General features: G+C 37.0%; 1 protein-coding gene across 2 annotated transcripts in view; it reads left to right on the top strand.

The window, feature by feature from the left end:
* Nucleotides 1–16,640, top strand: part of DOK6 (docking protein 6) — a 249,503-nt gene that overhangs the window by 79,850 nt on the left and 153,013 nt on the right. For both annotated transcript variants that reach the window (XM_039571458.1, XM_039571468.1), the window contains exon 2: nt 15,067–15,174. In XM_039571458.1, coding sequence (XP_039427392.1) covers nt 15,067–15,174 — 108 coding nt within the window. The remainder of the gene's footprint in view (nt 1–15,066; nt 15,175–16,640) is intronic.

Raw genomic sequence — 16,640 nt, 5'->3', positions numbered from 1 at the left:
GGATCTCTGGTGAAGTGGTGCAGTGTTGTTAAAAAGCTCGGTGACAATGAGAATGACACAACATGCACGACCTTAAAGGAATTAAGTATGTGTTGTATTATGTTACTGAATTAGCTTATGGCCACTGAGGGAGGTTTTTTTTTTTTATGGTTTGCCTTGCTTTTCCTGAAAAAACATCAAAGACATACTTCAATAAATTAAACTATTATTTTCTATTTATAGGCATGTGCTAAAGGGAGAGAACTTTTAAATTCTCTTTTAAAACAATCCCATTGTAAAATAGCAGTAAGACTCTTAAAACAAAGCTGAGAACATGGTCTAATCTAAAGTTTGTGCTGGACAAAAAAATTATTAACCAATTAGAAATATTTTAGTTAGTCCTAGGCAAAATTATTTAGTTAGTCCTAGACAGAATTATATGGCTTCAATTTTAATTGGAAGTTATTTGAAGACGTCTAAAACTAAAGATCAAAATAAAAAATATGTGTCCTTCTCACAATTTCTGGACACTGAAGATCACAGAAAGACAAGTTGAATGTAAGTGGACTACTTGGTGAAAACTTTGTCAGGACAATTCTAATGCTTCTAAAGTATTAATACTGCAGTGCCTATAGAAGGAATTTGTCCCAAAGACCAGCTCTAGTATTGATCTGTATAGGTGTATCTTGTGAAAACATTTTTTTCCTAATTTTTCACTATGTTTTGATTGTGCATTTTTTGTTAGCAATGATCAAAAAAGAAAATTCTGAAAAGAAACCAGGAAAATATTTACATAGACCTGTTAAGAGTAATTCTGACCACCCATCTTAATGACAGTAATTTGAAGCCAAACTTGGCTCAGTTTTGTGAAATACACCATTGCTCTCTTTTCTTCTAGTTTCTGCCTGTGATCAATGGGAATATTGCTCTCACTCCCTTTTGAGCAAGCCCTTCATCTGCAAAAGATGTCTGGAAAAGTTTAATACAAATAAGACATGAAAACAACATAGTGAACTCTGCTATTGCTTTCCTCAAAGATCAAGTTTTGAAAAAATAGAAACCCCCGTAAACCTTCTGTCTTCCAATGCTTGTACCATTGAAAACTGCATTTTAATGATGTTTCTGCAGCCTTCAGAAACAAGGATAGGAGCATCAAAAAGATCTACAAAATATTTTAAAGCACATTACACTAAAGCAAGCATTGTAGGATGATGTTTGCTAACGATTAAGAATAGGAATCTTCAGGTGTGTATGTAGAAAGAAACAGACAGGCTCCTCTATGGCATTACACGTGTATCTGGTGGAACATCTCCTGTGAGACAATTGCTAATGCTAATAGTATTCTTTGGTTGCTTTGCTGCTAATAATAAAAGAATAGGGACAGTTCACAAAAAAAAGAATTTCTGTTGTATGCAGCAATAGAAATAGCAGCAGAAACGTAACAGTAGAGAGAGGTAGAAGTCTGTGAACAAGTAAAAAAAAATCACTGTAAATAGGGCTGATCTTCCATTATAAGCCTTCTCCATTTATGTAATATTTTATTAATTTATGAAGTCTTAGCGCTTAAATCTATCATAAACCAAGACTGAACTAATTTAAAGTGATTATTGAAAGATATTTAAAAGTCCAGCCGGGCAGACTTAAGGAGACCATAGGGAAAACAGTAGGAACCAGGGACTTGTTAATTTGAAAGGTAGACGAGCCAAAAGAGGAATTACTTATTGTGTGCTGAGAAGAATAGAGTTGGATCCTTCTAAAGAAAAATAGAACAAAAGCCTCTGCCATCAAAAAGCAAGATGGTACAGCATCCTTGACTGCTGAGTGTCACAGTGGCTGTCTTGCTGTGACCTGATGCTCTGAGTTCACTGGTGAATGCTGCACTGAAGTAATGTGTCTTCACCTGAATGGCTCTCTGCTGATAGATTCCTTTTAATACATGTTAAAAATACAAAAGCTAGTAGTGGAATGTACTAAAACAAGTGATTTTGAGTGAAAGGCAGAAATCTTTTCATGCAGGTGTTAGCTGCAAGAATTAGACTTTGTGCTGGGACAGGGCTCATAAATTAAATCATAAAAACTGTCTCTCCAAAGCACGGTGGCTATGTATTAGCCAGTGAGCACCTATGAAAAAGAATTATGAATGTGAAATGTCCAGTATTTTCTCTCCCTGTGACTCCTCAGAAAGGAAATTATTTTGATCCTAGTGAGCCAGTACCAAAAGAACAAGGAGAAAAACTGTCACACTTCAAATATGTTCTTAGATATAAATTGTGTGATGAGTACAGGAGTAGCAGGCACCTATTGCATGGCTCTCTGCAGCTGAAGGAGGCAGAGTTCACTGACTTGCATATTTTCTCTCATTCATCTATGCCCAACTCTTACCTAACTCTATTTTGGTTCATATGCAAGCTGGGTCATTTAAGTGCATGCTTTAAAGCAAAAAGGAATGTGTAACAATTGCTGCTCTGCAGTGCTGGACTTAGACCTGTCTGTATCAAGGCGAGAGTTTTAATGAGCACATGCAAGGAGTTGCTTGAATTAATTCCTGAGATACTGGAAATATAACTGTGATTTTAGAAACCTATTTATGATATACATCTATTGGAGAATGGCCATAATATGTGTTGATTAACATGCAGAGGCAGAATTTATCTGCTGCTGTCGGCATGTGTTACCTGATATATAGATAATGTAAATATATACCTAATGTAAAACACCTCTCAAACACTGAATTTCTCAGTGAGGATGACTGAGATTTCCAGTGTTCTTTTATTCAATTTTACACTAAAAACTTCCTTGTCTCTCCTCCCTACCCCATCTCCAAATCAGAAACCTTAATTCTAAGGTATTGAAAATCATTTGGGTGTTCTCACCATGGCTTTGTTGTAAATAAAATCAGTCAAGAAGATGCACTTCCTGTGGATTCTTGATGTGTAAGACAGCAACTGTGGTGAGCTAGTCAAAAGCCACCATAGGCATAAATTCTTGAAGATGCTAAGGGTTGGTCATAACACTTTGCTTATTTAACTATTTCTAATACTAAAAAATGTAATAAAGTCATTGGTCTACTCTCTCACAGCATCTGAATTTACAGAATACAGAATTTGGCAAATTTTTTTGTAGTTCATGATTCATAGCATGTTCTTACTCAGAGTGGTTATTAATAAAGGTAATCATTCTATTAAACCTACTGGGTATTTTCCATAAAATCTGCATATTTTGTATTGTAACCATAGTTTTCTGCTGGCTTCTTACATGGAGAGGTTGCTTAACAAGAAAGCTGACTTCCTGTGGTTTGGGAGTTTGCTCATTGCTGTCACTATATAATAAAGCTGTATCTGTAACAAGCTACCTACATTTTCAGTCTTAAACTCTTACTCAGACCTCACAACTAAGATAGAAGTTAATGCTGCAAAGCCAGATGTTGCTTCTGGTAGAATGTGTGAGCACAACAGCATTCCGACCCTGATTCTCTCTTATGTTGGACTACACATTACAACTTCATATCTTGTATCTGAGACCATCTCAGGAGTGGCAGGAAGTAAGAAGGGAGCAACACAACTTTCTACTGTTGTCCTATATGCACTTTTAATACAGCAAATGAGAAAAGGTACTTGTGTTAGCTACTCTTGAACCAATGTGCGAGATATTTGTACCCTGTTATTTGACCAGAAATGCGACAACTTTTTTTTTTCTCTTCTTCCACCCACTCATGCCCTCAGGTGGTCCCCAGAGCACAGAAAATCAATGTGCTTTCTATTTCTAAGCGGCTGATGATACTATAAAAATAAATAGCATCAGTCGGGTAGACTAATAATTTTCTTCTGCCCATGGGAAATAGTTGTAGAAGGACAATCTTAGCTACTACAAGTTCTGGAATGCTGGTGACAATCAGTGGAAGTAGGGGGAGGGATGGGAAAGTTGTTTTGAGAGGGTTTTTTCCTTGTGGGATGACCATAATTCCTTTAATGAAGAAATTCGTGATTGATATATGAGGCCTTGAGTGTTACCAGTTTGGGTCTGAGCCAAAGCACACTAAAGCATGGCTTCTGTGGATTTACCTGAATATATTTTGGGTGAATGTCTCAAACTATTCAGGGCAGATGTTTTGGAGACATATCACAGGTACAGAGCAGGGAATTCAAAATGGTCTTTTGGACTTAGGGAGTTTGGGTTTGGAAACCATCTGCTTTTCCTCTGGTTTATTTCCCTGGGGCCGTAAGAACATGGCTCCTAATTCCCTATAGTAGCAATTTCCCCACAGGACATCCTGTCTGGGAATGTAACATGCCAGCTGCATTTGTGTTCTGAGGGAAGCTATTTCATGCTATTTTTCTTTGAGTAAAAGCTGTCTTTATCTGTTAAAAATTTGCTGTTGCAACAAAAGCTGAACAGAACTGGTGTTGGTAGTTACAAGAGCTAAGGGCTATAGCTTTTTCTTCCAAATCCTCTTAGTTGTGTATAAAATCATTTGTTTTCTCTTGCTTTTCTTACTTTGGATTACGCTTTTATTCGTTACAATATTGATGCATTGTAACAGCAGACTGGTAACGTCTTTAACCAGAGATTTTCAGGAAATATAGTAAAATAAGTAGCACAAGAGTGGTAGAAAGCAAATCATTTATACAAATGAAGCAGCGTTTGAAATACGTGTCTTTCTGTCTGCATTCATCTGAAACTTACAACACCCATAGCAAGTGATGGTTTTTTTGGGTGTTTGGTTTGATTTTTGTTGGTTTTGGGGTTTTTTGGGGTTTTGGGGTTTTTTTTTTACTTCAAGGTAATTCTGTGCATAAATGTTGCAGAAAATTTCAGTGAATTTCTCCATTTTAGTATCAATTTAATTCCTGTGGCAGAGGATTCTTGCTAACTCTGAGCTTTTAATTATTTCCACTTACCGCAAGATGTGAATTCATATTCCTCCCCTTCAGTTAATTTAAAAGTAAGAAGTAATGAAGGTCTTTGGGGCATGCTAGCATCTCTTATAATTCTTGGTCAGGAGGAGATTTAACCTATAGGTTACCGTAATACAGGTGCTCAAATGCCAGAAAAACAGCACTGAAATTAGACATCCTCTGAACATTGTTATTTATATGGTCCTGCTTGAACCCTGCTGCAGACTTTGTTTTGCAGAACACCTTATTTTCTATGTAAGATTAATTTCTCCATGAAGTCGAGTGGCCATGTCATCGTACTTAAAGGGGATTCAAAGCAGAATATCTAACTACAAAAAAAAAAAAGCATGAATTTGGTTTGTAGGAAACCAACACAATTGAGTCATGCAACCTGATATTTCAGAGGTTTATTGAATATGCCATAGATAAATGCCATTTTTAAAATCTGTTCCTGTTCTGTGGTACAGTGTATCAAAATATGTTGGAAGAGCTTTTCTTCTACACTGGCATTTGTATGTTGTTTAGTCTCACTGTATAAACATGATGCATGCACTTAATGCATGCCTGTGTGCCAGGGGGAGTGACCAGGCATTTAACAGAGTCACTTACAGATTACAGTGGTGTACCAGTTTGAAAGCAAGCCAGTTGGAGATCCCAAGTCAGAATTACAATTTAATAGGAAAATTAAGATAAAGGCAATAATACAGAAACACTGGCTTAACCTGACAGAGTCAGGGTACAACCTGACACCCTGCCGGGAAGGGTGGTGGTTGCAGTCCAATTAAGGGATGGCTGCAATCCTCCTGAAGTGATAGATGTGGTTCTGTAGAAGCAGTGATCCTGTAGAAGGGTCTGGTCCTCCTCTGGAGGTCCAGTGGTGGTTTTGTAGCTCTTGTCCTCTGGGAATCCTGTAGGTGAGGCTGGCTGTTGTGTCCCAAACCTCAGATTATATCCAGGTAGCAATGCTTGGTTCCTCCCCCTGGGCGGAGCATCTCACAATGGGATGATGTAATTTTAGGAGCCATGCAGTGAGGCTGGATGGCCCATCAGCAGAGATATCCTTCCAGAGGGAGTTATCAGGGATGTGTCACAGAAGAGATAAAGAATATTACCCCACCTGATTTCAACAGCTGGTGATAGAATACATACTTTTGGTTACATCTTACATTGTAACCTAAGACAAGTGGGCTTTCACCCATTTACATCAGTGTGGCTGGATTTGCAATGTTTCCTAAATATATGCTGAAATACCAAAATGTGTCAAAGAATAAAAGGCTCTGACTTTCCTATTCTACTCTGGGGATCAATTGCTGTTAGAAATTATACACCTACATAAGTATACAGTGGAACTTACAGTCAGCTCTCATTGTATTTTCTTTACAAAGAATGCTTTTGGCTTAGTCCTGTGCTCAGCTCTGTTAAATCCCATTCAAAGCAAAATTTCCACTTATTTATTTTCCACTTTTCAGTCAAAACAACAGCATCCTGAGGACTCTGATGCCTTTGTTAAGATGGGTTTCTCTGCAATAATGTAGAGAAAAGATAGATGATCAGAGGGCTGGAGCACCCTCCTATGAAGACAGGCTGAGAGAGTTAAGGTCATTCCGCCTGAAGGAGAGAAGGCTCTGGGGAGACTCTAGAGAACCTTCCAGTATCTAAAGAGGGCAAGAGGGCCTTCAAGAGAGATGGAACAGGACTTTTTACAAGGGCATGTAATGACAGGGCAAGGGTCAGTGGCTTTTAACTGAAAGAGAGTAGGTTTAGATTAGATATTGGGAAGAAATTCTTTACTGTGAGGATGGTGAGGCATAGAAACAGAAAAGCTGTGGGTGCCCCACCCCTGGAGTGTTCAAGGCCAGGTTGGATGGTGGTTTGAGGAAGCTGGTCTAGTCGGAGGGGTCCCTGCCCCCCATGGGTTGTTTGTGGGGAGTGGGTTGGAACTAGATGATCTTTAAGGCCCCTTCCAACCCAAACTGCTCTATGGTTCCATAATGTGTTAGAAAATCTAGCTGATGTAAACCTGAGGAATAATTTTGGATTCTGAAGATAAATTTGAGCTTGTAACCCTCTAAACTGGAGCTGTAAAAATTATTTGCATTTTTGCCCCTTGATAGTATAGAACAGATGTCTGTAATTACTATTTTGTTCTGAAGCTCTGCTTCATTTTAAGGTATTCTGTTGCATGGGTTTGATTTTTTAACACTTACTTTCACAAATCTCTTCCTTCCTAACATGAAGTACTAAGAATCTGAGCTGATAGCCACCATCTTTCAATGTAAGTGTGTTATTTCAGCTTGTGTGTAACAGTCTGAATTTTGTTTTCTAGAGACATAAATAAGAATTCTATCTCAATTACTTATTTGTTTCTCAGCATTAAGTTCCCTTGTAGGTACAATAAATACCTTTAAATTTTTCAGGAAGTGATGTCTGTCTACCAAAAAGGCATAAAAGATACCATGTTTCAGCTTAATAAGCTCATCTGTGGAAGAAACATAGTGATTATTTCTATGTTTATTTTTAGTATTAAAAACAAAGGAGTCCTAGTTTTCTTCTCTAAGTATTGCTTTCTACTGCAGTATATCAAACCATCCTTTATGGTTTTTCAAATTCAAGTGGACTATGTTTACTTGTAACTAATTAAATTAAAACATTTTTTAATAAGTGGGAAAAAAACCTGCTATTTCCACTAAAGAAAAACAACTTGTATGAGTTAACTAAGGTAGCTACTCTAGTTCAATTTGAGAACTTACTCAAATTTGATATTCAAGTATTGCAAAACCGTAACTTTCTCTGAGGGTATTTTTTTCTGATTACATTTAGAAAAGTATGTGTAGGAGGAGATCCCCACATACATGGGTGCATAATTGTTCCTAAGTAGGTGCTGCACATTCAGCTTAAGCTCAGTGAAATGCTTGAGATTTCTTGAACATAATAATTTCTTTTAAAAATATTGCAAGCTCTGGGATTTTTCTGCTGAATGTGTGCTAAAACTGTTGAAACCAAATTTTTCTTCTGGTTTCAAGGGGGCTTTTTTTGTCATCAGCTCTGAGGCCAGACATGAAGTGAGCAGTATTAGTTTTCCTCCAAAGGGATCAATGCAGTTAGTCTTGCCAAAACTGAGTCAGAGATGCGGAAAGCCAAAAGAAATGGCTACTGGAACTGTTTTTAAATAACTATGAGATCAGTTCAGATGTAAGTTATAAATTCTGCTGACCTGCAGACTGCTATGGAGTCAGAGTGCGTTATTTGTGTAGGCTATACTTCTGCCCTTGAGTTGCCCTGATGGTGCTTCAATACAAAGCAACAGTGGTGAGGTTTTAAACTATGGGTGCTTAAGGATTGATGAAGTTGTGTAACACTTTTCACAGGAATACAAGGTGCAGATGTGTTCAAGTATGTATCCTCCTCTCTCTTTTAAACACATTAAAAAAAAAAAAGCCCTTCAGATTCCATAACTAAAGTGTTTGCATTATGCACAGAGTAGTTTAGCTAGTAGAGGAATAGTTGGAAAATTGCTATGGTGTACTTTGATTTCACATAAATCCCTAATAATAAAATAAATCCTTTTATGGATTACATGTATAGCCTGTGACTATAACACCATAAATTATAGTATATTATAAGAATCTATATGAATCTATAATGGCATGTTATGGCAGCAAAAAGATGACGTGTGTATACTATAACTGGGTGAATTGTCCCTAATCATCTCTCTCTAACCATCCTAATTGTCAGACTGCAATCAAGCCCACAAGGATTGATCTAATCTTAGATGAAACAGTCTGTAGCAGATGTTTCTTTATTTCTTCAATTCCTAACTCTAAATGCCAGCAGATTTGCAATGTGCAAAATATTAGTAATAAAAAAATGCTATCAGAAATTTTAGGATTTGAACTATGACACTAAAATTATGTAACTATCTTGGAGCAGAAGGTCATGTTCCAAGCTCTGTAAACTTGAAGTTTAACCTTACTCCCTAATTTGGATGATGAATTGAAGCTCAAGGGTACATGCAAGGTTATCATGTATGAGGAATGTTTCCCTGCTGGATAGTATTCATAGCATACCTTCAGACAATATTTCTTGCTAAAGACACTACCAGTCATTTTTTTGGTATATGTTTGTGGGAGTTCATTAGTCTTGACTTTACAGTTTAAACAGCTTTGCTCTTACTGTGGTTGCTTTGTGGTAGATAGTTTGGTACCATTTTAAGAAAATATATTGAAATAGGCAAGAGCAGGTGGAGGGTTAGACTCAATTGAAACAAAAACTGAAAACTACCAACACTTATTGTATCTTGTGACAGTCTCGGCCCCACTGCTGACAGGAGCAGGTAACGTCTTGCTTCTGAGCGGGACTACAGATTCATTTCGCCTCTCCTGTTTGGGTGGTGGATATCAGATGGCTGTGGAGTATCTCTGCCCTGCTGCTGGGACATAGGTGAGTTCCCAGCAGTGTGGTAAAGGAGCAGGAACTGGCCTCAATTCCCTGCTACTCTGCACCTTCTCTGCCGATTTGGGGAGCTCAGTGCTGTGCAGCACTGCTCTGCCTCTCTTGCTTCTTCATATGAATCCAAATTTGCTGCCCAAAATGCACTCAATTAGTGCAGTGGGTACCGTATTTCATTTCTGTTGTCAAAAAGGTAGACAGCAAAATCAGAGCTGTTCAATTGTTGGTAGCTAAAGTAAGTGGATTGCAACGATGAGGTGTTTTGGTTTGTGGTTTGGGCTTTTATTCTCTGTTGAATTGACTCAGCAATAGTTTAGATCCTGTAACTTGCTCTTTAGGCTGAGGTATGAATTCCCATTTTCCTCCTGGGCCTTTTTACAGATAATAACTGCATTTCAATTTCTCTTAAGTTTTACTTGAATGTGTGACAAGTGTAGCAGTAAGGTGTCACCCCTTGTCTCTTCTCCCTTAGCCAAATTATGTACAGAATCAAAAAATGGTGGGTGTCAAAACAATGGTTAAATATGACTTTATTTTGACGACTATTTTTATTTTTCTCACTATGAATGCTGTATTTTTAAGTTGTAACTACATTTTTTTAATCTCACAACAAACTGCATTTCTCTCACATATCCCTTAAAAATATCCATTTCTAATGTAGATAACTAGTGAGGTAAACTTGAACACATTCATATTTAAGTGGTTTTAATGCATATACTGCAGATGTCTTGTCAAACAGGAGAGCAATGCACATGGCAAGTCAGGGATGAGAAATCAACTAGCCTTTCCTGCAGATAATGAGATGTAAATGCAGAACTGAATATTATTATGTCGTTGTCTTCCTGGGAGAAAATTTGGTGGGTTATGCTAACAAAAAGCCCCATGAGTGATGCTTCAGTGCCTGTCCTGGTCAGTGGTGTTTTCTGTTAGTAATTAGGAGCTTACTCATTGCTGCTTCTCTCAAGAGACAAATGTTTCTACAGCTAGTGGCAGAAAATTAGATGGTTTTCCAGTATACTCAAGAAAGCTGCCATTTGTACTGTCTTTTGGAGAGGTGCAGGGAGATTCAGAGCATCTAAAGTGGTTTGGGAAAAAAAGCTTATAGTGTTGTAACTTTATTTAAAGAAAAAAAAAGGGATGGGGGATTTTTTTTTAATTTCTGATTTTGTATTGGGTTTTTTGAGTGTCAGATTTCTGGAGTAATGGGTAGAAATTTGTCAATAAAAATCCCTTCTCTAAATATTAGTGATGACTGTGAAAGCTTTATTGGCTACAGGTGTGAATAAAAAGAAATGTGAATCTCAAAAGTATTTATTGCAAATGACTAGGAAAAGGCCTTAGAAATCTCTGGAAAATGGAAAATCATACATAAGATTTCCACTGTAACTTGATTATTTTAGAGAAAAGAAAATTTTTTCTTTCTGAAAAAAAAACCAAACCAACCAACCAACCAAAAACACAAACCAAAACAAAAAAAAAAAAAAAAACCCTAGCCAGTGGATTTCCCGCAATATGTATTTTAATGGATTTGTTGTGAACAGCCATGGCAACAATAAAACAGAATTGTATGATGTAAGCATGAAAAGTAATAGCCCATTCAGAGGCCAAATTTTTGCACATATTAGTCAAGAATATTAAAAAATATGATCATGCTGAAAATGTGAGCTGAGCAATGTGCTATATTAAGCAGAAGAAAAAGTATGGAAAGACGATTATGCGGAGATTTCATAATTAATTGATCTGTTGCAGTGTTTCAAGTAAAATATAAAAGAAAGGATCTCTGAAGATTAATAGAAATGTGTCAGCTATAAGGTTATATTGTTCCAGGTTCTGGAATCCTCTTCTCTCACTAATAAGATGAGGCTGCTCAGGGTCCATCTTTAGGAAAGAGGCTGCTCTCTCCCACAAGCTTATACATTGTAATCAAAATCATTCCCATATGATATCACAAGGGGCAACCTAATCAGTTCTCACCAGACCACAAATAGGCTGAGTTATTGCCATGGCTTACTGATACAAAATTGCACAACCTCCTGGGTAATAGAATCTGGAGGAATATTTTTTTTGTGCATTGCCCATCTTGTAAAACTGAGATAGGAAGTGTGTTGTTTAAAGAGGTTCTGCTATGCCTAAGGCTCTGCAGGTAATTTCAATAGAATCCTTATCAAGATTGTAATGAATAAAGTTTTGTCCTTCTAATTGATACAGTAATAAAAGAAAACTGAAACCCAGCATGTACTTAATGCCATCTTTCTGAATTTCTCCAGTAAAAAAGCAATGGCATGGGGTAGACTTTGTGTTGTTTGCCCTTGATACAAAATTTTAAAATCATATTTGTTGAACAGTGAGTGCTCATCCAAGGATGTAACCCTGATTAAATGATCAAATATTTGGCATTTTTTCAATTAAGCACATGTGGAAAACAGACACTAAGGTCTCACAGGAAATACTAAGTACTATGGAGACAACACCGTGAGTGGTTCTAATTCTCTCAGTTCTGAAAGGGCTGATGCTGATTTCTCTCACAATGGCTTCCCCAATTATCTGAGGACTTTAGAAGTCTTTCAGAAGTTTTGATTACAGCCAATGGCATCCTAAAGTAGGCCAGGGACAAAAGAGTATCTCACAGTTCGTGAATAATTGAGTAGGCTTCTGTATAACAATGAGGTGCCTTATGAAAGGCAAATGTTTGTTTGCTGTGTGCTCACATCTGCACCTATTTATTCATATTTATAGGTAAATTCATATGCTAATGCTTTTTCAAACACTAAGATACAAAGTGTCTGTTGGCATAATAAGGTAAAATGCTGCTGAAATGCAATGGAACTGTGTATGTTTATACCAGCTTTAAAATTAGGTTGCAAAAAAAAATCCAAATGCAAGGATATATCTTGGCATATGTAGATAGAATATCAGGAGTCCTCTTTAGGCCATTTCATTCTTCAGATCTCTCCTCTTAAAGGTCTGGAAAAAACAGATGCCAATAAATTGAAGCAGTTACAGTCTAAAGGACAAACTTATGTTTCCCTCCTGCTGCTATTCAGTGTTCTTTAAAAGCAAAGGCTGTTCATTCCTACAGTCTGTATGCTGAAGCCTTTGAATTCATCTCAGTTCTGAAATTTGTGAAAAGGCCTGACGAGGAGCATCCTTAAAGATAACTAGCATCTAGCCCTAGTATTTGATGGTAGTTCCCAGTAATAAGGAGGTCAAACCCTTCCTCTAGAATTTCATCAGCTTATCTGCAAACCCTCAAATTCACTTTCACACTGTCCCAAATTGATATCCAGTGAAAAAAAGACTGAAGCCGTCATTTAGGAGAACCTGCTCATTTGTCACTAAAGGAAGGGCTTTGGAGTCTGCAGTAGATGACCTTTGATCTAGAAAATGTTCTCATCCTCACAGGGAGAGATCTGACTCCTTGACTGTGATGTCCTCTTTTAGGGATATTTGTAACATACTGGATCTAACCGATACTTCACATTGCAACAAAATATGACTGTCCCATATATACATATAAACACATATAAAAATATATTTAAAAAAAAACAACCAAACAAACAAACAGAAACCCCTCCACCAACCTTTGAAAAAGTTCTGTGAATTAACACAAAATACCTGTTTCATTATCCCCAGCTGTCAAAGGTCATCTGTAAAATACAGATTCCATGGCTATGCTAAAACCCCACCACAGATGATGACATGGGTTGGTCTGGCTTTTCTAAAGAGAATCTTTTGAGGACTGCAAGACATTAAAGGCACATAATGAAAATAAGGAAATCAAGAAAACATTTGAAATTAGGCTACTGGTTTTTACCTTGATAAAGGACTTCCTAGGAAAAGGCTTTCCTCAGAGGAGGAGGAATGAACTGAAACTACACATAGACTAAGAAAACCACCCAAGATCCCAGAAGAGCCAGGAGTATTATCAAAACTGACACTTTTATTAAATGAATAAATGTGTCCCTTTTGGACAGTTGGTGCTACCGTCTTTTGTAAGACCAAAATAGTGTGAATATTCCATATCTTTGTGTGTGGAGCTTTTCACACAATAAAATTGTGTGGAGTTAATATGTTTAATCAAGAAATAACTGTGGGAGCAGTGCTGTAGTTTTGGTAAAGTCAAGTTCCAGCACTGCCAAGATTTTATTTGAAAAAGTACTATCTAATAAAGATGGTTTATGATGTCCCAAAGTGTAATGTCATTTTTTTTCAGGAAGTATGATATTGTCTTTGCTTTCCCTCAGGATAGGTGAAGTAATTTCTGAGATAGAAAGTACAGTTGTACAGTTGCCACTTTACAACCTTAGTAGAAAAAGCCTAAAAGTTATGTTGTTTGTAAGCAGTATACTTGCAAAGGATTTAATTACATTCCATGTTTTCTTCTAAAACTCTTGATAACTAAACATATTGATACTGTAGCCCAATGGTAGTTCTTTAAAAGAAGACACTAATTTTGACTGATAACATTCATCTTAGATAGTGGCAACAGGATAGTGTCAGTAGTATTATGTCATAATGTGGTTAATTAAGATTAATTATTTTAATGACACTACATTTTCTCCTTGTACTCAGTTTAGACAACAGACTGAGGGGAAAATTCTGCCTGCTTATATTTCCTTAGTATTTTTTAATTATCTGGCTTTTTTTTGTAATGGGAGATATGGTTGATCCAAATTTAATACTACAGTATTTCTTGTGCTGTGTCATTAAATTTTGGAGAATTTGTACTGAATTAAGGCTCTTCATGTATGGCCAGTGGAATCTTTAACTAGTATTGTGTTTGGGACTTTTTTCAATGCATCCTTGAATTAATAATATAAAATTTCATATGGTATTGTTTATAGAGCTGTCCAAGCACTGAAGAGAAGCATGAAGTGAACTGCTGCCATAGATTATAAAACTAGATTGATATCTAATCTCTTATTTGCATAATATAGTCTAGAGGATTATCATTAATCATCTTCTCTTTGAACTGCAAGTGTATGATTATTTGATAATTTAATTCTTATTTTAAAATTCTGGTTATGGCAATATGATCAGAATTCTTGGTAGGTAGTCTAATAAAGTACCCTTGTTGCCTTGTTGTTTAACAATGCTTTCTAAGCAAAATCCAGCATGTTTCTCATTAAAATTTTCAGGAGGATTTTGCTTTTCACTACATGTTCCCAAAATTTACTAGTCTGCATAGTTTTTCCTTAGAAAGTTTGTAATTGAACTGAGAGAACTAGATGTTGTTAACCAGAAATGGCCACATTCGTTCTTATTTCAACCTTGTGGGTTTTTTTCTGTGTGCACAATGATGCTAAAGGTGATGACTGTTTTGTGTTAAAAGCTGCAATGGATGTTTCTCAACGGTGTCAATCCTCTCATAGAAAAAGAGGATAGACAAACGTGAAAGCTAGAAATGCGTGATTTTTGAAGAACTTTCTCTAATGACAGTCTTACAATGCTTTTCTTATTCAAAGTTCATGGATTTACTTGCATCTCAGGAATTGTCAGTTTTAGCAGTGATGACAGAAATTGAAGCAAAGAAGTTTACAAAGGATTGGCAATCAAAATGCATAAACTGACAAATTGGTATACTTAGGTAGAAATAATTGATGCTCTCAGGATTTTCCAGACTCTTAAAGTAGAACACTGTCATTTTAAAATTTCTTCCTAAGTCAATTCTGTAACTGAATGCATTTGTGATACTGTCCACCTTTATAGAAAAACTAATAGAATCCACTGATTTTGTTCACAGATTTTTAGGCGTTGTTGGTTGGTTTTCAAGAAGGCTTCCAGTAAAGGACCCAGGAGGCTAGAAAAATTTCCAGATGAGAAGGCAGCATATTTCAGGAACTTTCACAAGGTAAGTCATGCCTTTCTCGTGAACTGAAGCATTGCCTGTTTATCACTCTTCCTTGGGAAGAGTGTGTTCTTGATATGTCTGGTTTGCAAACAATACAGTGAAAGTCGTGTTGAAAACCTAATCCTGGCAATAAAAGCACAGTAAAACATCCGTAAGTCTCAGTGATGCAGGTGAAATATCACACTAGTTTTTTCCAGATGAACACAAAGCCCTTAGTGTGTGTGAAGCAACAGAATATTTTTTTTTATTTAAACACTCATAATTTGGAAGTGTGTAAAATTGGCTGCCTATTCAAATGTTTAATCAGTAGGTGTTACCTAAGTATTAAACAAATTCTGAAAATGCTACATACCTCAGTTGTAATGGTGACACTCTTTGAATGTGTAAGGTTTTTCCCAGAACTCAGGATTTACAAGCTCTGTCAACAAAAAGGATTTTTAACAGTAAAAAATCGGGATTCACTGAATGAGATACTCCCTGCTTTCTCTATCTCTCACACTTCTGTGATGGGAAACAAGATATCTGAGCATGAGTTCCTCTTTCTGTCTCGTAAATTACTATTACCAGCCCCTCCAAGGCTGTCAGTAGACTTGATGTTGGCTAAGCCTAAAACAGGACAGGGATCTGTGCTTGTCCTATTATCTTCTCTCAAGTCACTGTTAGCTTTATGACATATCAATGTTAGATATTCCATTAAACCTGTCAAGTTGAAACATAACGATGACTGAACCAAGTGCCACACAGCAAGCAGTGAGAAGGTGTTAATGTAAGCCTAGATCTCTTGAAGGCAGGTGTGATATTTTTACCGTAGAACTACAAATTTGCCTTCAAGTTCCAGTAGCCAGACTGCTCTACTGTGGGTCCCCTGTGGGGACACAAGTCCTGCCAGCAAAGCATCTCCAGCACGAGCTCCTCTCTCCATGGGTGCACAGGCCAGGAGCCTGCTCCAGTGTGGGCTTCTGATGCGGCTGCAGCTTTTTTGCAAGGCTTTGGGGAAGGTTTTGTGTTGTTTTTTTTTTTAATTCTTTTTTGAGCCTGTTACACCTATAGCATACCTAATGTGTAAAAGGACTCAGAAAGGCTTTGCATGTTGCTTGTCAACAGTCATCATTGTAGAAAAAATAATGTGAAATGCAGGAATTGTTTGAGAAGCTAAGAAAGTAACATAGATACAGATGCAGCTGCGTGTTGCAGTACTGATGGAAGAGTCGCCCTTTGCAAATGGAAAGGAGGGGTGTTACTCTTTTTCATCTGGATTTTCCCCTCTTATTCCATTCCATGGGGATAGGATGGAAAGAGAAAGAAATGGATACTCTTTCCTATTTAAAAGGATAATGTGTTTCTGGCTGTAGAGAAAGAGGAATTGTATCTGTTCACTTGGATTATACCCATTTTTCAAGTTAAGCCATGAAATCATTTCTGAGGGTATATTATCACAAAATAGAAACCCAGACTCTTATTCTCTG

Source organism: Corvus cornix, chromosome 2, assembly GCF_000738735.6.
Source record: "Corvus cornix cornix isolate S_Up_H32 chromosome 2, ASM73873v5, whole genome shotgun sequence".
NCBI lineage: Eukaryota > Metazoa > Chordata > Aves > Passeriformes > Corvidae > Corvus > Corvus cornix.
This window is presented reverse-complemented; position numbering and strand designations above follow the sequence as displayed.